The sequence below is a fragment of the Dromaius novaehollandiae genome, chromosome 8, assembly GCF_036370855.1.
Source record: "Dromaius novaehollandiae isolate bDroNov1 chromosome 8, bDroNov1.hap1, whole genome shotgun sequence".
In the NCBI taxonomy this organism is placed as follows: Eukaryota; Metazoa; Chordata; class Aves; order Casuariiformes; family Dromaiidae; genus Dromaius; species Dromaius novaehollandiae.
In genome coordinates, this window is record NC_088105.1 from 25,162,058 (window position 1) to 25,185,119 (window position 23,062).

Genomic DNA, 23,062 nt, shown 5'->3' on the forward strand with positions numbered 1-23,062 from the left:
CCAAAAAAATGTAACATTTAGTGACAGGACTTTGATCCTTTATGCAAATATGATGAAATGTGATTGGATACACTGACTTCATTTAATTATGTATTAATTTTAGGAGGAAATATTTGAATGTTATCATGACCTAAAAAAACAGTATGTATTTCCTTGTGACCTTGATGCACCTTAATGTGATCTATGTTCTGTTACTCAGTTCATGTCAAATTTAATCTGGACCATTTCCTGAGTAAGCAGAAATAATAATCGTGCAAGCCCAGATCTTCGGAATTTCCTGAGAAGACTCTGAACAACACAACTATGTAGTATAGAATTGAAACAACAGAGAAGGCAAAGGCTGTTCAGTGAGAGAGTAGGGGTCCGAAGAACTTCTGTATGTATTATTTGGTATGTAATATTCCTCTTTGCTTTTAGGTGTATGATTGTCACGTTTGTATTAAAATATATCACTCTCAAGTGAGAACAGTTTATTCAGCAATCTAGATTACTCTGTGTGGCTGCCTTATCTCCCCTTCTCATGTCTCACTTTGTGCTCTAAGAAACTTGTGCAGAAGTGATTTTCCATTTCATTTCGAGTCCTTGACAAAATGTTTAATAGCATCAGGCCTATCACTGATTTGCAATCCTCTGAGAAATGTCCATTAGGTGATGATTCTCTACTTGCTGCTTTTTGAGATCTGTCAGCTAGGCAGTTCCTAATTTGCTAAGGATGTGCTTGATCAAGCCAATAGAGTGCTGTATTTTAAATCGGAATATCACATAGTACTCATCTAACAAATGTTTCATGATATATCTATATTTTTAGTTAAATTTGTAATGGCATAAAAATTAAATAACAAAAAATGGAATAAATGTGGTGATTGGCACTGATTACATTTTCATCTTTTAATCATTACTGATTTAATTCTGTATCAGCTTTTCTATTATTTGTGTGGAATAGATGTTTAGCAGATTTTCTGATAATTTTCCAGGTCACTCCCTTTGCCTTATGAAAGTATTTTTTCTTCTTGGTGATATTGCAAGAGTCATCAATAATCAAGAGAGTAAACTGCTGCGGAAGGTATTACACAATTCTTTTAAAATTACTAGGTGAAATTTATCCAGACATACGCATTTAAAAATAATTCCAGTTGAAGATCTATTCCTGTCTCTTTTCCCAGTAGACTGAAAAATTTCCTGATGAAATTACATTATTCCACTTTTTCCCAAATACCGGACAGAAATATGAGCTAAATACTTCTGCTTTTTTGCATAAGTAACAATTTTACAGTATCTAATATTTGTCTTATTCTGTCATAAGTTTTTTGTTGTTGTTCCTGATGCACTTGTTTTTGCCAGCATCAGTATTTTCCCCTGATATTTTAGTCCCTTATTAACTTTCTGCATTTCCAATTTCATGTCTTTATTATTACTTCCTTTTCTCAAAGTCCTGAGTTCACCAACAGGCTCTAATGCCCAGCCCAGCCCGTAACAATCTTTCTCTGTAATCCTCTGACAACCTCCTCAAGTGCCTGTGTTCAAGATCTGCTGTGATTTGATGCAGCTGTGTAACCTTAGATCAATCTTCTGAGAAAAGAGCTAAATTGTGAGAAAGAGCCTGGAGAGGCCTCACTGGGGCTTCCAGCCATGACCTCTGCCATTGGCTTGGGAGCTGCATTTCAGTTCTAGCCCTCTCCCTTGGTCCCCCTGAGCTGCACTGTAGTATGTTGTGCCTGGCCTCGTGTCTTGCTGACCTGACCTCCTTGCTTGGCCTGCCTTGTGACTGCTGGTGGCTGGATGAAGTGGGTGACTGCCCCTGGATCTGTCTTTCTTGCCCAGGTGCATCCCTTGTTGGTGAGGATGCCGCCCTGCCTGCCTTGCAGTCACTCTCAGCTTCCCCCCCTTCTCTACCCCATGGAGCTGCCTGTTCTTGCTGCTCCCTAACAGTTTTTTCCACATCTTCCTAACTTCTTCCTGTCTATTGCCCCTTCTAATTGGCTTCACTTGGGTTAGACTTCCAGATTTTTGAAATGTCAGCTTGCCTCAAATAACTTCTTAAACTTAACCATCTGGTCATACTGGTTTACCTCCTGGAGAAAACTTTTCCTGTTACATTTAGTTGTAAACACTTTTAGTTGTTTTGTTAAGTCTAAGCCAAGTAAGAACATGGGACTTTAGACCAAGGAAACATTGTAGACCAAACACCTAGTTGGAGACACCTTGGTATGTCCAGTCATGTCCCCTTTTTTGACCTTTACGGTATTTGGTAGAACCTATGTAAGTGAGTGAAAAGTATTTAAAGACTTAGATGGAAAGATTGTTTCCGTAAGTCTTTATTGGAAAGTCCGGTCTTGCTATTGTTTTTTGGTATTTTCTTTCCTTTAGAACACTACTCATCATTGCCCTCGGGGAACAGCCTATAAAGGGCAGGATTCTTCAAGTACTTTTCCAGTTGTTCACTCAGCTCAGTACTACCAGATGCCAAAAGATCAAAGAACGTGACATGACAGCATTTAAGGGGAATCTGGAGTGATCTTGATCTCTCATGATGAATGGTCAAAATACAAAACCACGCACCTGTTAAGAGGCTGAACATGCTGGAGAAATACTTTCATGTAGCCTTTTATGACCATCTTCACAGCTTATACCTGTCATGCCATTAGTAGTTCTGTTCTGCTATCACATGCAGAGGAAGAAAACTGATGTTCTGTAAGAAAAAACCTTTCCGTTTCAGAATTCAATTTTCATTCATCATGGAGTAAGCAGGTAACACTTACTATCATTGGTCCAGTGTAAAAAGCAATCTTATTGCAATTTAGTAAGTGAAGCTGGCTATATTTATAGCTGATAAATTCTAGTTTCTATTACATTTGGACAATAAATATGCCTCCTTAAATATTGCAGCTGCAGTCTGAGTGTGTTTAGTTAACTTGTAATTTACTCTTTACTTTTGCAGACACAATTGTTCCTTATCAAACATCTAATTGCACCATTAAGAGAACAAAAGTGTTTTCTCTAGATCCGATTTTCAAAGTTTAATTGCAGGAATGGTCACAATGTCTTAAAAATCCTGTTTCTGTAATCACATGAACACATTCCATTTTCTATTATTAGAGAACTAAAAAGGGAAAAAGTTGTTAGGAGTCTTATTATTTTATTATTCTTGTTTCTTTATGCCTTACTTTCTTGCTTGTCTGCTTGATTTTTTCCCTGTTTTCTTTGCTTGTTTGACTTTGACCATAATAAAGCTTATGCTTGTTCTTTGCTTGACTTTGACCATAATAAACCTTATACTTGTTCTATCCCTGTCATTTATGCTTTTTCCCTGGATCAAGTTTTTTCTTTTTTTTCTGCTGACTCTAGTATCTCCCCTCTCTCCTCCTTCCCCAGTTCGATTAGAGAGGAGGGGGAAAAAAGCTTGTGACGGATCTCAAAGGGCAGAAGAGAAAACTTCCTAAGCAATCTGCAATGCTTCACCTGCTTCTGGGGGTGCGGTTTCACAAGGTAATCTAACACTGCACTGTTTTTATTATCTTTTACTGGAAGCTCAACAGAGTTGAGATCGGAAACCTGATCTGATTTACCGAGATCACTTAGTGGCAGCAGAAGGAAGGTGGAAGCTGTGCAGCTGCAGGCAGGGGAGCAGGGTTGTTCCTTCCAGCTACAGCACCATGTCCCCCCAGGCCAAGCCAGCACTGAAATGCCACCCTGTGTCCTCCCTTCTCTTTGATCACTTCCTGTTTTTTGTCTGTTCTTTTCCCTCCTATCTTGCCTATTTCCAACTCTACATTCAATGAATAACCCAGGATTTTATTTCCTTCATCTCTCACATTAGCAGAGGACTTTTCTAAGCCCTTTGGTACCTGTCCCTGGATTAAGACTCAGATAAAGTGGAAATACATGACTTCCCTAATTCACAACTCCATAAGGAACAGGAACATTCAGGAGTGCTATCTAGCTCTGGTGGCTTCATGCTTATTCCCTTTACAGCTTCTGTCCTCCTACCACAGATTCCCTTGTCTTCTTTTGTTTCACCTTTTTGCCCTCAATTCTTCAGTGATGAAGAGGTCACAAGACTCCCTTCTGTCCTAAAACTCCATTGTCAGTCCTTTCCTTTCCTTTGCCTTCAGTGCTTTTGTTCTTTCCCATCTATATTAGCACCAAACAGCTTGAAGCACCAAAAGGAAATTTCCCTTTTCCATCAGACTATGTTTCTCAGCAGAGCATGTTTACTCTCAACTGCAGCTTCTAAAAATTGGGATGCTGTTGAGGTGGAGTAGCAGCAGCCGCTGACACCTGATAGAGACATGATAAGGAGATGGTGGCAAATAAATATTAGATTTTGGCACTGTGATGCAAACTGCCAAAGACTGTACCTGCTCCAAAATGTTCTGTATTATTTCAGAACAAGATCCATTTAGTGATTTAGAGTCTGTTCTGCTTTGTTATCTGTAACTCAATAGCCAATTCATATTGAAGGAACAAGTCAAATTTGACAAAACATAGAGTAGATGTTCTAGGAGCTTCCAGGTATTTTTTATTTCTTAGGTAGAGGAATGGTATTGTGACCTAGATTCCTGATATAAAGTATTATAGTGCCTTATCTTTACACAGAGTTTTATTGCAAGATAATCATTATATTTCCAATCTCACATTAAGGAGGAAACAAATGTAACCCCACACACTATGCATTTTAAGATCTTTCTTTTATATTTGTGTGTGTGTGTATATATATATATGTGTGTGTAGGTATGCACACACACACAGAGATCTGAATTACAAACACGTTTATAGAAATGAAAATACGAGCTGCAGAAGCTCATACTTGCTTTTTTTAAAAAAGTATTTTTTAATAAGGCACATTATCTAAGGTATCTTGCTCAATTTAATCACAGTCTTCACACTATAAGAATAGGTTATGACATTGCCTGACATACATATAAGTTGGTAAACATATACTGCATCTATTCAGTACAAACTTTTTACATATGATTTGTTTTAATGTAAGTTGCCCTTCAGTTATAAAATTCATACACAACATGATATGACTATTAAATCACTGTGACTTCATACATATCTGGAATGTGATTATCTGCTTATTCTTTTTTCTGGTAGGACACCTATTTTTGCATGGGAAAGCGTCTAAACAAAAATTTAAAAATGGATGGAGGTCAGACAAGCTTGCACTTTCTGTTAAAGCAACTTAGCTGTAGTTTCTAAAGCAGTCTTTTTGTCCTTTTTCTTTAATAAACAAAGGGTTGTACTTGCTGTAAGACAAACTACTGCTAATAATCCAAAGACTAATAACAATATTGTTGAAATGCTAAAATCCATATTAGAAGTAGGATAATCCATTGGGGGAATAAACATTACTGCCTGTGCAATGTTAGATAGCTCAGAGTGAAGAAAGACTTCATCAATGGCCTGTATAGCTACATAAATTATGGTGATGTTTTCTGTTGTAAAAGCTTCTGGTTTAAATGCAAATATTTCTTTGTAACCCGCACGCTCAGGTGAGAGACTTGAAGCATTCACAAAAGTAGTGTTATAAAAGTTGTCCCTTAATTCCAGGGGAGTTTCACTTGTTCTGATTTCATAACCCGCAGCTGAAAATACAAACAGTAAAAGATATTGTCATCTGTGTGTTAGATATTAAAACTTTTGATCTCTCTTTAGAAATACTTATTAACATGTGTTTCATTATTCAGTTCAGCTAGTGGGAAAAATAAATACTGCATGGTAGATAGATCTGAAAAAACTTATTTTGCTACCTAAACTGACTGCTTGGATAATTAAACTTCTCCCTGTGGCACAGTATTCAAATGAACAGATGATGGAGGTCATCATGAACCCCACTGAAGTCTCTCGCTATTCCTGACTTCACTGAATTTAACCTGCCACTAAATGAAGTGTAATTCCTATATCTGATCCAGCTCTGATGTGTTTATTTCCACTCTCTTTACATTCATAGAGTATGTCCTTCCCTTCCTGGAGTAACAAAATATTACAATTTAGTAGAAGCGAGCCTTCCATCAAAACTGCAAGCATGGATTTTGAAGTTTTTTCAAAAAACACATTGGCTAATTAATTCTGTTAAAAATCTTTGCAAGAGTAGAGCAGGAATAAAGCCTAGAACCACTGTAGTTTATAACAAAATCCCACTGGTGTCAGTGAGACAAAATGCATTACAGATATTGTGTTGTGTGATATATATCACACTGAATTACTAGAATGGAACACTTAAACTATTTATAATTAACAAACATTTGATTCTCAATGAAGAATGAGAAATGCTGAGTCTTCAGTTACTGCTACAAAGCCTGGAACCATTATTTTGCACACGCAAAACTTGAGCTGGCATTTATAAAGGTGCTTCTGGGTGAAACAAAATACAGGGGAAGTTCATTTAAAATGCCCATGGAAAATTTACTCATTTTTCAATTTCACCTTGGGCAGGAGATAGGCTAGCAAGCGAAGAAACATACCTTGGCCTTTGTCAAAATCATCTCCTGGTGCTGTCCATGATAATACGACCTTATTGTCTTCTATTCTGGCATCAAGATCAATAATTTTGCATGGTGGAAACACATCAGCATAAGGTCCCACTGGAACTGCAGATATTATAAAGGAGCCTCCTGCAGCTGTTCTGTGGAAACCTCCTCTTCCGATTTGAAGATCCTTTTTAATAACTGAGGGTCTCGATGGGTTCATCTTGATTTTACCTAAAGCATTTTAACAAAAAGTTGATCAGTCTTAACTATTTGCATATTATTGTACTCTGCAGGTAACCTGAATCTCATCTCATTTATATTGCTTTCAATCTGAAAAATCCATTAATCTCAATTAAGTACAGTTATTTCCAGAGCAGTATCTACTTCAATACAGTTTCAAGAGTACTAATTACTGAGATAATATTAAATTGAAGTCAGTATGATTTGCTATAAAATGATTACAGGAGAGTTTCATTTACTGAACTTTAATAGTTCTTTTAAGTTCAATTAGAACTTTAAGAGTTCTTAATTTAAGATGATTGATTATAGTACTCTAGTTACTAAACCTACAGCTATTCTTTTCACAGGCAAAACACAAATCCTTGTGCCTTACTGGCTGCTAAAGTCTACCTGTATTACATAGATACTGCTGTATTATAGTTGTTTACAGTCTGCTTTAAACATTGTTCTGGGGAATAGATATTTATTCTTGTGTTGAAGGGAAACAACTACACTCAGTGTTTGAAAAGCATTTAGAACTAAGTATCTCTTAGCTGGGATATCATTGATCTAATGCCTACTATTCGCATTTGCAAAGGGACTTGATGTATGCAGACGCTGGAATAAATAGCTACATGCTTTTCTCCATTGTTACTTTGCCTTACCATTTTCTACATAACCTGGTATATACATGGCATGACTCCACAGCATTGCCGTTTGTGGTACGGTAGTTCTGTTAGCTTGGACGTGGACTTTCAGGCTGTATCTGCCATTCCCAGGGAAAGAAAACAAGTACTTTGAATAGATACCATCATTCTTGACAATGTCAGAACCTAGATATAAAAGACATAATTTAACATCATGCAAAAACTGGTGTGCTTATGTAAGCCATTTAGATCCATCTATGGAAACCAGAATGTAGAAATAGTAAGCACATTCTCCTCTGACTTGCAATCTGTGCAGCTCCTCTGAATTTGATGATGTGTTAAAAGTGTTCAAGAAGATTGCAGTCTGAAGTTAAGATGTCTTTTTCATTGTGCGTTAACTGAAGGAATAGCTAATTTCTTAGCAAAATCATCTGTTATTTTATTATAAAGCAAAAGAATAGATACCTTATTTCCTTAAAACCCTTCCTTGGCAACACACACAAAAAAGAGTTTCTTCATACACATTATTCATTTACTATAACCACCACTGCAAATTCCTGGCAACACATCATTATTGGTAATCTTGACCTAATATAAACTCTGAGGCATATAGTATCATCGTTGTCCCTGTACAACAAGGAATCCACATAGCTGAAAAAGCAGCTTCCATTATAAAACAGCTTGTGGTATATATTTTAAAAATTGGTATGGATCTCAAAAAAGCCAAATGCTTGCCTAAAGCACAAGTGAATGTAGCTTGGCAACACAAGCGTGCTATCCCAGGAGATAATACTTTTCCTGGAACACTCTCAGACAAAAGGCATTTTCAGAAATTATTGATACAAATTGCATTGCCAATAATATAGGTAGACCAAGAAAGCTGGAAATCTTCTGAAGAAATTTATTTTCATTTGGGGAAGAGTAAAGTGGAAGTTTTGGGGTAGAAATTACAAACAGAGGTGTAGTATATTCAGCTGCCCTAAATTTTTCTTGACGCCCTGTGCCTAGCACTTCCTTCTGGCTGTCTCCAGACCATCAGAGATGCTGAGACAACAGGGTTTTGGCTGAGCTGCCCACATGCAGGGTTATGGTGCTTTAGGATGCCCTCAGGGATATGGGACATCTGCGTGGGGCTGGCACATGTGGCTGCCACCAAGGAAAGAGCTGTGTTCCAAAGCAACAGCTGAAGGCCAGCCAAGATACCTTTGGGCACCATGGCTGCCACTACTCACTCATGCCTGGGCCACTGAGTTGAGCTCTAGGAAACTGCCCAGGAATTTAGGTGAAACAGGGCAACTGGATCTCTGAAGTGCTTGGTTTTCCTTCCTGAAAAGCAGTTCTCAAATATGGACTTTTTCCCACATGGGATCACTTTAATGTTAATAGGACGCTGTGTGAGAGTCATTTCCACCCTTGCAGATTTCTGTCTGTCACTATGAAAATGAAACAAAAATTACAGCAAATGTATTAAATATGTGGTGGTGCAAAAAGGAGAAGATTCATTATTGCAATCTTCTGATAGTTTCATGAAATTCAATACAAAAATAACAATTTAGCAAAATAGTATGAAAAATTACCAAAATAACTTGATAATTAGCTACTCTGTATAAAAATCCTTTCTAACAATATGACGGACTGGGGACAAAGGACCATGTTGCCTTGCAGCATGTTTAAATAACCAGGGGGAAACTTCACATTTTTACCTTTTCTAATAATTTCTACTCTTGCAAAGCAAATGCATAGGTATATAAATGCTCCTGAATCCAAATAATGATATTTACACCTTCTCCTGACAACCGTAAAATGCAGTGAAGCATAGGGCCTGCAGTTTTGCTTGAAACTGCTTATAGTTCAAAGCTCTGGGCCTGCTTACCTACTGAGAACATTTTAAGTTACTGAGCTCTGAAGGCCTCATCCTCCAATATGCTGAACCTCATCAGTTTGATTAGCTTGAATGACAACTGATAACTAATGATACACAGCACAATTCTGATTATTGGAATGGTTCTGTGCATTTAAATTTATGCTCATAAATGATTTACCAAACGAAAACTTACCTAGAAATAACACCAATAAGGTCAGCTGCACTCATGCACATTACCATAGAGCTGTGGCTGCTTTGTCTCAGTGCATTACATTACACAGCATTCAGTAAAAATTGCAGTTAGGTGAGACCTTTAATTTTATTTTCTAGATATTTTCAAATGTATTTCAAGAGTCTTACTACCTGCTCCATTGTCAAAAAGTTCCAAGGAAATTGGATCTCCGTTCTCCGGACTGATAATGGCAGTCACACTTGCTCCAAGAATAGGTGAGAACCCTTGACTAGCTTGTACATAGACAACCATTGGATTGGGATAGTCATTTGTATCTTTGCTCATATGGGCTTTCACAGACACGACAGGTATAGTAGAATTTGCTGCTCGAGAAGTCACTATCATTGTTAGAACTTGAGGAGACGGGTGAATATTCGTCAGTGTGTATATCCATTCGCCTGTCTGAAAAGAAGAATTCAAACCTTTTAAAATAAAATAACTCTCCTTTGGATAATTTAATTTGTGCTTATTTAAATTCTGACGGCCTGTTTAAACTAAGTAACATCCTCTGAGTAGCTTTGTTTCTGTCAGTGGGAATACTCATAAATATGACTCAGTACGAAAAACTGTTTTGCAAAATGTCCTCCAGGCTGTTGTTCTGAAACCGTTCCCTATGAGACCAAAATGAGCAATCTGTATTTACTTCTTTAACTTCCATGGACTACTTAAGAGATTAAGGATTACTTTTACGAAAAAGCGTCTTCTTGTAGCATTGAAAAAGTCAGCAACTCTAGTTTCCTACTTTCTGGGCACTCAGAAAAATAATTAGGAATGTACGTATTTTTAATATAAAGCAGAAGCACTGGAGTTCATTCAGTACAACAATGAGTATACTAAATTAAGCAGGAATCCCTTTTGTAAATATTTCTAAAGGCCTTAGTGTGCTCCACATACCTTGTTTATGTTTGTAAATGCTTCTTATTTCATCCCATTAACCTATACTTCACAAAAGTCAAGGTATTCGTTTCAGTTAGTATTTCTATTTTCTTCCTCACTAACGTTCATTTGTTAAACATAGATTCCCCAAAACTCTTCAAATGGAAAAGTGATGAAGAAATTACCATCGAGAGAGAGAAGTCTTAACGAAAATTCTTGGGGTTGAGTAAGGGGTTGCAGTTCAGACTTTTGGTACATTCCAAAATTTTAAAACTTTTCTAATGAGATTTAGATCAGAGCATCTGAAAGTTCAGTGTATTTGGTTTTGTCCATAATGGTAGGTAACACCATTATGAACATTTTCATTGGTACAAGCATAGTGAATAGTGAGTTGAAACAGGTCTAAGTGAGAAATGAATAAAATCCATACATTTTAGATACTGCTTCAAATCCATCACTCAGATATCTATATCTATCTACATATAGTATAAATTTTCATGTTCAGATTCTGATGGAATAAGAAAGCAGCCTAAAGCTGATCTGGATGAGAAGATACTGGATACATGCAATATCTACTGGACACATCTTTATAAAACTTGTCCCCTCCATGTTAAACTAGTGCATCTCATCTAGTTAATTTAGGCCTGCTTACCACAATTTTAAATTACTTGCTAGACCCAGAGTCAAATCTATGGCACCTTTTATCCAACTTTTATAATGGAAAGAAGTTCATATGTATGATATAGTAATTTTAAATGGGACTTTACAGATTAAATAACTCCCATGTAAGGTTATATATTGCTTAGAGTGACAACAAGAGAGAAAATTGATCCACTGGCTACTAATAGGGTTCAGAAATTTGGAGATGAGTTGTAAATCAAGTGCAAAGTGAGCGATAAAATCTTCAGGTAGTGCTCTTGAACCTAGCAGGAAATTGTTTGGCACACAGCAGTCATGATATCATAGTGTGGCAGAATAACATTATCTCATGCTGTTAAATGATTCTACTTAACATAACTTTAATAGAATGCAAACAATGTGCAGTTAGGATATCTCTCCCATGCTTAAAAAGTAAAAAGAGATCTTAAATTTTACCTCTGCAATTCCTGCAATCTGGAGACGAGCTACATGGAAAATGGAATCAATGTCGAAGTCCTTGTTGGTGTAGCTTTTCCCACTGGGATCAGAGAGTGTGATCTCTGGCGGTTCAGAGGTTTGCCAAGTGGCTACAAAGAAGGTTTCTCTTCCCACTGTGCTATCAATAGTCACTGTCCTACGCAGTTGTTTGTACCCTCCAATACTGTCACTAGCACTTTCGATCTACCAGAAAGAACAGAATGAGTCCATTAGTTCTGAAAACCACGTATGCTTACAAAGAAGGGCATTCTCTCCCGTTTTAAATGATCAAATCTGATAAATTAAAAAGCCCCCAAATACATACTAACTTTAATCTTCTATAATGATTTGGGCCTTTATTGTCCCGTTCACTTGCACGGTAGTAGATTTTAGTAACAGCTCCATTGAATGGTGGAAATAACAGAAAAACTAGGCCCAATGGCCTTCTTAAAACACTGAATTTCTATCAGACAGAATTCCAGCTACATGGGATACTATTACTTTCCCAGCTGAAAAGCCATTCTACTGCTAGAAGAAATGATCCTTGAAAAGACTGCAGACTAATTTAGTATGAATGTAGATTACCATTTACATGTTCTTCCATGAAGAAAAACAGCAGCAGTAAATAAACAGAACTCTGTATGGAGACACTACTTTGCCCTCATGAGTTCCTTGCATCAAATTGCTAGATGCAACTCCCTGCCTTGCTTGAGGTTAAAATTCTTTCTGGCAACACTATAGAAAAAGGCTTACATATTCTAGCACACAGTAGAATTTGAGGTAAATTACTACAGTTTGTCAGATTATAGAGAAAAAATCAGCATTAATACAGCAAGCCTATCAACACTTTGATAGGCCCTGTGAAGAAGGGACTATAAATCAAGCTGAAGTGTTCACCAGGAAATAGGGAACAGGACACGTAGATAAATTTGCTAAGTTCTGTTTTTGTCTAAAAAAAAACAGGAAACAAAAACATTAGCTGTGCTTTTAAGACAAACTTGAATAGATTGATTGAAAGTATCTCCACTTCTGGACAAAATTCCACTGAAAACATCCAGTAAGTCACTGTAGTGCAGTCTTTCTGGGACAAAAAACTTCAACCCTCCTGAAACAGAGCACAGGTTTTATTTCAAATGTAGTTATTTCATATTATACATGATACAAAAGTCTTAATCAGATTCACAAGATGTAAGTCTTACTACAAAATTTGCAGTGGTATCAGGAAAGGAGGACAGCCTCCTCCCCTACCTGTGGACACTAACCATCCTGTTAGGAAGAGTTTTCCCAGCAGCTTCAAAATGCCTCTTGAATCAGAATGACAACATGAGCTTACTACCCTGTAATGACTTTTAAAAAATAATTTCACATTGCTTTAAGAAAACATGCTGGTAATGCTGCAAATCCAGTACTACAATTATAACCAAGTAGAGCAGCCTATCAAGTTGAAGACCTGTCTAGGCCACCTGCATGAATGAAGATCATTTTCAAGCGTACTCAAGGCCAGCTTTTTAAAAGTGCCTGTGTGTGAATAAGAGCTGTGTTCTTTATCCAGCTATATAAAGAGGGCCAAAAGAACAATTAGCAGACACATTTGAAAATTTGTGCCTTAATCTCCAGTTCTGACCCTCAAATACACATTCATTTACAGAGTAAAATTCAGCCCTGTTCAAACAAGAAACTAGGCCTATAAATGTCTCTTTTAATCCCACTTAAATGCTCACGTGGGCCTTATAAGCTAAAGTAAGTTTTGTTCAGGATAAATTCAAATAATGTATCCTACTGCTTTCAAATATTTCAAAGGATTTTTAAGCTTTTTTTTTTCAAAGTAGACTTTCAAATTTTTTTAATTATTTAGAAAAGGCATCTAATAAAAAGAGGATATTACTATAAGATCTAAGTATCTAATCAATTCAAGACAAAGAAGGCTGAATATTTGCAATGAAACGTTAGAGTTCTTTGCACATTAAAAAATTTCAAGCATTTCAGAAAAAAATCTACACCTAAGAATTTTGCAATTTATGAATATTGATGTAATATGTGAACACTTATGATAGAAATAGTGGCATGTATGAAAGGTATTATTTAGAAATTAACAACTCAAGTTATGAATTAAGCAAAAGCTGTTCGTACATAGCAGTTTCTCCTGCAAAATTAAAAGTAATTTGGATGCTTAATTCTCATTGATTTTGCTACATCCTAATACCTATTAAAGTCTAGGACCTAGATGACTTCTGTTTAATCTAGCTGCCTATATCATTGGTTTTCAATCCTTTTTTAAATCTATGGATCCACTAACATCACTGAGTGGAGACAGAGACTTCTTCATAAGGAATTTTACTCTATTAACACTACAACTGCTTTTCTTTGGTACCTTTCATGGACAACAAACTATATGGCTGAGACTCTCTGCTTGAGATTGTTCAAATGAGAAATGTATTGGCAAGTTCTCAGCTTCACAGACATTTACACATATACTGAGCTTTACTAGACACATCTGAGCTGAATGTTTTCAGGATTGGAGTCATAGTTTGTTCCAATATTTACCTGTCTCTTTGGAGAAGTGTTCGATTTCCTCAGCAGCAGAAGACCCAACAGTAATTGTATGAATGACTGATCCACTGTTAATTGTATCAGAAAAACACTTCTTCATACTACTGTCTTGTCCACCTGTCACCAGTATAATTTCAGAACCATATATATTTCCATCTTTCTTCCTGATGACCTGAGGCAGAAGGACAGGTATTAACAGAAGCAATAAATATCATATGATCTGCCTTGTAATTAACTCTGGCACTTTCCTCAAAAGAAAGTTAATCAGAACAAATGCCATGAAATTTAACCACTCTATGGTACAGAAATAACAGAGACTAAAATCAGAATTTGCTGTATATGTGTACTTGACAGGGAGCGATACAGTGAACGGCACCTCCTTTACTTCCCTTCCCCTCAGGTATTGGTACAGAAATCCTCATGGGGGAAGGCTGAGACTACAGATGCTCACTAACACAGAAAGTGAATTAAAATCAGAGGAGAAAGAACATTTTTGCTCTCAGATTTCTACCTCATCTCTCTGACAAAGGTTTTTGCCCTGGTGGCAGGATGACTAAATTTCTTGTGAGGTATTTGCTGAGCTGCTGCAGTACTCAGTCAGGCAGAGGTAAACTGAAACATTTGGTCTTAATATCAAAAAGGCTAAAAGATGCAACAATAAGAGCATGTTAATGAATTGATATTGCAAAACAAGACTAAAAAAACCAATAAAAATGTGATTTTAGAAGATGTTAGTTGAAGTTAGCAGATAAAATCCTGATTACTCACAGGCAGCAGAACTGCTGAGTAAGCCCGCATCATTTTTTTTAGAATTTAGAAATGAAATGTCAATCTGAACAGTAGAAAATAAAGCTTATATAGCTCATAAAAGTATGAACTGCTAAAGTTGAAAAGTTTAAAAAAAGTATCATTAAAGTTTTATATATATATATATATATAAAATTTAAAATAATTGCAAAGATCATATAATGTTATTTTTAAAAGATATAAAGATTTTAGTGGTGAATTTTGGTTCACCAATAAGTACACTGGAAAACTACTATAATTCTTTCCAAACAATACGATAATCAGTAGAAGATATTTGATGTGAAACAGAAATCCTCACAATTAAAAATGAAAGTATCCACACAAGAGGTACAAACAGAAATAGTGCTCTCAGTGCTTCACCTCAGATGCCAGCTGCAGGCCTGCACAAACATTTGTCCTCTCACTCCCTGCAGCTGCAGGTAAGTATGCAGCAAGCTGTTTCCGTACATCATCGTTGACTATCTGACGCACATGAGTTTTGATCTCTCCTATGTGACTGAACGTGACAATACCAACATAAGAATTTTCTTCCACAATTTGCAGTAAATACAATTCTGCTGCTTGATGCAGTCGATTGATCCAGTTACCCTACATATAAAAGGAGATAAAAGCGAACAGTTTTGTAAGTATATACAATGAAAGCTGCAAGATATGCACTGATAGCTAAACTTCCTCTGCAAAAATATCAACTTCTGAGAGACAAAAATCACCTAAAATACTCCTTTTTGCAAATTCCAATATTAATTTTGATTAGAATACAAAACCCTAAATATGCTCTTCAGCTTATTTCACTGAAAATCAGCTCTAGGTAGTCAAATGCTTACACCTTGCACGGTTGATTAGCAGTTGTCTTCAGACCTTTGAAAGAGAGACATCTCTCTTCTGGAATTTTTTTTCCTCCCATCCTGCTCTTGCCTTTCCCACTCACATCCATCTTCCTCATGTTCCTGGCTCCCTCACCTATACGCTTGGAGTGTAACAAGCAATGTCCTTTATTCCTCTCAAAATCTTGCCACCAGTATCCAACTGGTCAGTATTCAGCAAGCCTATCCTGGCCTAAGTCATGTCAGGAGAGATCTTGATTCCCCTGCTCCCGAAAGAAAAGAAAACCCTGAACTCTGTCACTGCTGAGCTGATTCCTTGCATCTGTAGCCAAACTTCTCCATCTCTGTGTAGAGAAGAATATTTCTAGATATCTAGTGTGTCTGATAACATAATACAGAAAAGTAAAATGTGCAATGAAATGTATCTGAGTATGAACTTACCCCAGCTATAGTCTTAGAAATATCAAGCACTAAACATATCACTCTGTCTCTTTTCTGCAGCAATGAGAAGGAGGGAGGAGTAATGTGGCTGGGGTTGGTCATTGGAGAGTTATTTTTAAAATCTGTAGAGTTTTTAATTACTTCCCATGTGCTTCTGTAGTCACACATTCGATTCTGCAGATTGGGTGCTTCTCTGTTATGGTTATGTTCATCACAGAATTCAGCCACCTCAAATGGTAAACAAATAGACAAAAATCAAAAGTAAGCAACAAAAGAATAATAGAAATAAAAATAGGGATGGAAGAGAATCTTTGCTGATGGTTCTTGTATATAGTTAAGACATCAGCTATTGCTAAACTTCATTTTACATTGATAACAGTATATATTAGAGTGTATTTACTTAGATAAAAGTTGAAATAAATTTAACATTTCTAGAAGAAGGATGATAAATTTGCATAACATTGAAAGAAATTGTTTTTATGCGACTGTACTTACTGATGATAAACTTTGCATATACATTATTGATGATACTGCAGTTTGATTTCTCTCATGAATAAATGCACATCCTTCCTTAAAAAGCCCTGTTAGTTTATTAATAACACAACTACCTTCAGTGCAGGATTTTTTTTCACAGACATATATGCCAGTAAGGTCAGAGGAACACCTAGGGATAAAACAGAATGTATTTCCACTTAGAAACCCCATCAGGATATAGCACTAACATTAATGAGGCTTGCACTGTGCTCTGCACTCTGCCTGTGCAAAACAAGTTATCATTGTGGAAATACATGAATGTACACTGCAACGTGACTCAAGGAAAAAACATTGATTTCTTTACTTCTCCATCACTTTAGTCTATTGACTGAGAAGAAATATTACAGTTACAGATGTAAAGTATTACAATTGTAGAAGTAGCCTTGTTCAGTCAGTGGTTAACACTTCAAAATGCTGCTACACCCTCGAAAGCTGTTAAATGGCCTCCTGGTTTACCTTAGGTACGGGTGCTCGCTCAGGGGGTTCCACCTCAAATATGCTCTAACAACTTTGTTTCTCGAGGCCCCACTTGGCCGTACGGGCGGGGAGGAAAAGGGAACAGTGAGCCAGGCACTTGGTGCTCAGTAGTGAGAGCATGGGTGATGCTGTGCAGAGGCAGCAAAGCTGAAGAAGTGAATTTGAGGTGAGAAAGACCGACGTTTGCAGTGTACTCAGAGCAGGGGGAGGAAGAGGAAATGCTCAGACAAACACACACCATGAGCAAGGGGGAAGGAGCATTTCTGAACAGGCTCCATTTCCTCCCAGTGGCAGAGTACAGAAGTGCTTTAGCCTCCAGAGTGAGTTCAGAAAAAGGTAATTTTCAGCATCACTGCTGAACCATCAATGACACAAATGTGTAAAGATGGATGTGGAGAAAATCACATGAGCTATTCATAAAGTAGGAAAGTAGATACATTTCATTGCACATTTTACTTTTCTATATTATGTTTTCAGACACACTAGATACCTAGAAATATTCTTCTCTACACAGAGATGGAGAAGTTTGGCTACAGATGCAAGGAACCGGCTCAGCAGAAGTAGAAAGGAAAAGTTATTCATAAAGTAGAAAGGAAAAAAGGGACACTTGAAGGGTTTATAGAAGCACACCAGTCAGGTTTCTAAAGCCCACCAGAATCGGCACGTAGAAGGAATAAAACGCTGAATTACCTTGTAACTTTAACCTGATTCTGCCCAGTTACATAAAAAGGTCTGTCACTGTCATACTCATCAAACACCCCCCAGCGAAGGTGGGCCCACTCATGGACAAAGACTCGGCCTGCAGGGAGAAGTACAAATACAGAGAGCAAATACACAGTAACTGTAGTCATCTGTTATATCAGTGTATGCAAAATCAACCTGCAAAGTTATACAGCGGACTTTGTGCACAGCAGCTATCCAGCAACCATCAGCCTTTTTTAGTATCAGGTAATTAAATTTTTGGTGGCTAAGTGTGACTAACTTTAAATAACATCATTTGAAAGTCTTAGCTTTTATGTATTTTAAAATTGGCTTTTTTCATAATGTGTTTGAGCTGGAATTCAGTCCATAGAAATGTATGGTGAAATGGTGATTCTTTTTAATATAAATTTATATCAGAGTAAAGCACACATCAAATTGTAATTAAACATTTAAAATTGTAGGTGGAACCAACTGCAATGAACCAGTGCTTCCTTCCACACAACACTAATGGATTAGGAGCAAACTGCTGTCTTTATGCATTTAACAAAGGTTTTGCACAGCAGTACTCTACAGAGAAGCGTGCAGAAAATGTACAGGAAAGTGTTAAAGGATGCAGTTTTCAGTATTCTTCAGTCTCTTCCTGTACACAGCTGAGGACAAACCAGAAAATTAAATGTTTAAGGGAATTTACCCCGTGAGCCATAGATATCCATCAAATAATCATTTACTAGGAAGTTCGGTGTGAAATGGATATATTTTCCCATCTTTCCACATGCTCCAGGTTGCAGGGTATACGGGTCATCTCCATGTTTCCAGTAAGGAGGTGCCACTATGACGTCTGCCTAAAAATACACAACAGTAATTTGATTAAGGGTAGCAATATTTTGTGGGTTATGTGCACTGCTCCATGTAATACAACCCAACCCATGACCAAGCTCCTACTTCTGCCACAGTATGCCTAACAACAACATTGCAGGTAGATTTCCCAGCAGCATGACGAAGCCTTGAAGTGGAAGAATATTACATTTATTCCTCTATTAAAGCTCTTTGCATATTAGACTCATTTCTTAGAAAAAGTAAAGAGGCATTTAACTATAGTGGTAAAATAGAAAGCCACCGATTCGGCAAGCACTTTTACCAGAGGCAGAGTTTTCTTGAAAGGAGTGTTCCTTTTCTGATACCTAGCCAACTTCTTCCTTTCTGTACTGCTATTTCACATCTCAGAATTTAAAAACAAGCAACTTACTTCAGACTTACTCTCATGCTAGCTGTTGCCAGATTTTGGTAACATGTTGATAAGAATTAGTCAGAAGTACCTTTGTCAACATTTTTCTTAAATACATTTTTTTTTCCCCAACAGAGGAAAGTTGTATTTTGTGCAGGATTGCAGGCAGGCTGCCTGCACTGATAGGTGGGATAAACAGAAACAAGGTTTAGTGTTGTCAGGTGCACGCTTCCAAACCACAGCAGGATATAGGGAACAGCCGGCCTCTGAAGGAGGGAGGAAGAAAAGGGAGTTGGTGCTTAAAAATCAGAGGGTTTGGTATCAAGGCAGAATGGAAGGCAAATCTGAAAATGGCTCTGTTATCCTTCCGCTCAGGCTCTGACAGCTACAAGTGAAGGAAGGTAGCAAGCAGAGAAGCAAGGCTGCATGTGTTCAAGAGTGCACATATAGCAGGGTCCAAGACGTTAGTCTGGCACAGTGAATGGGAATATGTCATAGCCAGGGCATAAAAATCAAATTTGTTAGGTCTCTGGTTCATTCTGCCTCCCAAGGTTTGACTGTGAGAAGAACAAGGAAAAGCTTGGGTCAGGAAAATTAATGGACTGTTCATCTTTAAAGTCAGAAAGATCAATTCTATGCATTCTCTACCATGCATGTAGCTGAGGTCTCCTCCATCCAACTTGTAATACACATATGAACCCATGGTATGTCTTTTAGAGGGCTATTTTCTTTTGATTTAAAAGCAGCAAATGAGCAGCAAAACAAAAGAATCCACCAGTTCTACACATTTTTCCTTACCAGTCACTAGCCCTTTCAGTTAAAAATTGTGCCTTTGCTCTAGTATGAATGTAACCGCCTAGGAAGAACTGTTGCAAAAATTAAGCAGACTCTCTTACCAGAAATCTTACTGTTTACTAGATTCCCTCTAGTAGCTCAGCTGAGCTACTTTAGTCTCTCACAATAAGGCAGGTTAGCCAGATCTGAAATAATTTCTGTTGTTCTCTCATGGTGGAAGTCAACACTGGTATAGGAAGAATATGTTGGGACAAAGTTCAAGCAAAGCAAGCTTCTGCCCTGCTCTAGGGATCTCCAGTGGCCACCCATAAGCTGAGGAACCATTCTGATTTCTGACTGCCTTTCAAGTGGAAACAGGCTTTTTTCTGATGACTAATAAATTTTTGTAAATTTTTGTTGATATTATTACACAGTCTTGTAAAAGAATATTTTGTAACATGTCTGCTACGAATATCTGTTGCTTGTGGGGCTGGTCAGTAAGTAACAGTGGCCTTGCAAGTAGATAAAAGATATATTACTCTGCATCCTATTTCCTGGATTCCAGCTACATGAAGTTTTGAACTAATGGGGAAAACTGACCAACTATTATGAACTAGCCTCCACTTCTGTTCTGTCTGTAGCAATGGGCTGTCTTTGTTCCTCTGATTTCCCTGGATTTCTTGCCAAGCCCTCCCTAACAAGTCTTTGAAACTCCACCTAGACAAGTATTCCTGCTGTCTTCAGCACAATTGTGAGCCAGGAGTTATTAGAGGGATGACAGGTTAAGAAAGCAACAGAAAGAAAAGAAAAACACTGGAACTTACAAGTAAAAATTTCTGACCTGTAATAAATATGAAACCAAGTGGAGAAATAAAACCGAATATCAACAAGGATGTCTGCCAGTCACAGACCAGATTTCTAAAATGATTAACTGCTGACAAGGACCTCATTTATGGACTGTGATGGATTTAACCTGGTGCTCTTACAGCCCAGCACTCTCTTGTTTCTCATTTTTAACCAAGAGCATGGTAGGGCCCTATGATATTATTGATAAACACCATTATGACACAACCCCTAGGATACATGATAATTTACTATAGCTTAGAACAGAGGGTGGCTACTACTGAGACAGTACAGACTATAAGGAAATTTTTCTGTTTGCTGATGCTCATCACTTACACATTTATTAATGGTTCATGGTTTTGCTTTTTCTCAGGGACATTCTCACATGATTACATTTTTATGTCACTTTTTAAAATCTCAGGTACATTTGGGTACACTAATAAATGTGTATAAAAGACCATATCATGCTCTATCCCCTAAGACAGGCTTTGAGCTCTACCGTGTCATAGGACTCGTGCTTTGGAGTCTCGTAGCTCTTCTCTGTCCACGTCGGGGGTATCAGGATCTTCACGCTCCTGAAGTGGGCTCTGCCTCTCGTGGCGTTGAACAAATAGAAGGAAGCTTCAGTGATCATCTCCTGCAAGCGTGCAAGGACAAGAACATGTTGCTCGGGTTAATGGTATGTTTGTTCAGTGATCTGTGTTTATTAGAGCAGTTGCCAGCAAATTTCATAGGAAAAGCACTAAATGACCTGGTAAATGAAATGTAATGATTCCACCTTACTCTTCGGCAACACTTCGCGTTTCAGGAAACCTTTAGAAACTCTCATTAATTTTCCCATCTCTTTTTGACATTGAAGTAAACGTTAACGGCAGTCGCTTCGGAGATGCATAAAACGAGTCATCAAGGGTGGCGGAGGCTAAAACGGTATCGGGACCAGCCGCCCCGCTCGCCGAGGGGCCGCCCCACCAGCCACAGCCGCAAGTGCCCGACCCTGCCGCTGCCGCTGCCGCTGCCGCTGCCCCGGGGTGCTCGGCGCTGCGCGCTCCGCGGGCCCGCTGCCGGGCCGCCTACCTGGATGCTGGCGAGGAGCTCCGCATCCTCAGGGACGCGGGGGTGCACGGCGGCCACCAGCCCCTCGTAGTCGCCGTCGCGCAGCACCACTGCCGCCTCCCCCGCGGCCGCCAGCGCCAGTGCCAGCAGCGCGGCCCCCGCCGCGACGCCACCGGCCATGGTGCCCCGCGCAGCACCAGCGCAGCGGGCGCGGAGTCGGCAGGGGCACGGCACCGCCGCACTGCCTCCACAGCATGGGCGGCTGCCGGCTGCCCCCGCCCCGCCTGGGCACCGCTGCCGGAGCCCCCCGACGGGCGCGCGGGCCCCACGGCGAGCCCCGGCCGGCAGCGGAGGCAGGGCGGCTGGCAGCGAGCCCCGGGCCCTGCCCGGCCCCCGAGCGTGGGATGCGCCAAGCCCTGCCTGGCCCAGCTCTCTCGCGAGCAGGCGTCCTCGGGCAAGCGCTGCCGAAATCCCGAGGGACGGAGCCCGCTGGTGCCACGCATGGGCCTGGCCTCTGCAGCAGCACGGCCAGCCTGAGCTACCACGGGCGAGCGGGGTCAGCCACCCCACCATGGAAAAGTAGGAGTTTTGAGCTGCAGGGACTGCTGCTGGCACCAGGAGTGCCCGGCGCTGCCCCACAGCCCCCAGGTTATCAGGGATTAAGCAGAAGCTTGAGAAATCCAAGAGCGGTCTTCCCTGAGCGACACTACAGATCAATAGCTGGGATGGCACCGTGCTGTGACACAGCGAGAAAAACTTGATGTTTATTGTGGCTTATTACATCCATCCAGGCTCCTACTCACAGCTCCAGCTGGCCTCATTACTCACTTTCAGACAGCTTTCCGTTTCCCAGCAGGTACCGTTTGGTACCCGCTAGCCCCAGCTGTGGGGCGTGCTCGACCCGCGTCAAGGGGGGCCGCTACCTCCGCTCCCTGCAGAGCAGGATGTCCAGGGCAGCAGGACTTCCAGGATTTGTACCTGTCTGTGGGCCGTATCACCAACAAGAGCGGGACTTTGGCCGGATAAAGAATCAGGTCTTCCATGAGTCTGTATGCTTGGGGGTGCCCCTTTCTCTTGAAAAGGAATTACAGAAAATAAATTACATTTATACAAATTGCATCTTGAACACACAAGTGCTCTTTCAGTTGTTTCTACTCCTTTGCCTGGGGAATGCCACTCTGTAAGGTGTCCTCATGGTCTTTCCTTCACCCTAGGGTCTCACCAGTATCCAAGTCTTCAACAGCCTCCTGTAGCACCTGCCCTAGTTCTGGGACCTCACCTCGCTCGCCAGGCGTTTTGCAGTGTAAAGAGAAGAGCTGTAGCAATTTAGGAATGGGAGAGAGCAATTTCCCAGCTGATGCCTGGCCCAGGGAGCAGCAGTTGGGCAGCAACAGCACTCAGCCCC

The 23,062-nt window shown here is 39.3% G+C and overlaps 1 protein-coding gene and 1 long non-coding RNA gene across 4 annotated transcripts in view; one reads left to right on the forward strand and one right to left on the reverse strand.

Moving 5' to 3' along the window:
• The window catches only part of LOC112993171 (uncharacterized), a 44,282-nt gene extending 23,092 nt beyond the window's left edge, over nucleotides 1–21,190 (forward strand). Inside the window, exons 2-6 of one of the 3 annotated variants that reach the window (XR_010390221.1) lie at nucleotides 200–390; nucleotides 975–1,063; nucleotides 3,373–3,486; nucleotides 9,534–9,650; nucleotides 21,086–21,190. This is a non-coding gene — a long non-coding RNA (uncharacterized LOC112993171). Of the gene's footprint in view, nucleotides 1–199; nucleotides 391–974; nucleotides 1,064–2,367; nucleotides 3,118–3,372; nucleotides 3,487–6,438; nucleotides 6,557–9,533; nucleotides 9,651–21,085 lie in introns of those variants that run through there. The other 2 variants (XR_010390222.1, XR_003261668.2) reach the window with 2 other exon arrangements.
• On the reverse strand, nucleotides 4,727–21,872 carry LOC112993110 (calcium-activated chloride channel regulator 2). Its single transcript, XM_026116457.2, has 14 exons — nucleotides 21,679–21,872; nucleotides 21,104–21,241; nucleotides 18,454–18,604; nucleotides 17,751–17,859; nucleotides 16,545–16,713; nucleotides 16,050–16,277; nucleotides 15,145–15,372; nucleotides 13,972–14,149; nucleotides 12,426–12,532; nucleotides 11,407–11,631; nucleotides 9,567–9,837; nucleotides 7,358–7,525; nucleotides 6,468–6,704; nucleotides 4,727–5,588 (listed from the first exon to the last, which is right to left on the reverse strand). The coding sequence occupies exons 1-14, from the start codon at nucleotides 21,835–21,837 to the stop codon at nucleotides 5,176–5,178; spliced, it is 2,781 nt and encodes a 926-aa protein (XP_025972242.2). The 5' UTR covers nucleotides 21,838–21,872; the 3' UTR covers nucleotides 4,727–5,175.
• Between the last annotated feature and the right edge of the window lie 1,190 nt (nucleotides 21,873–23,062).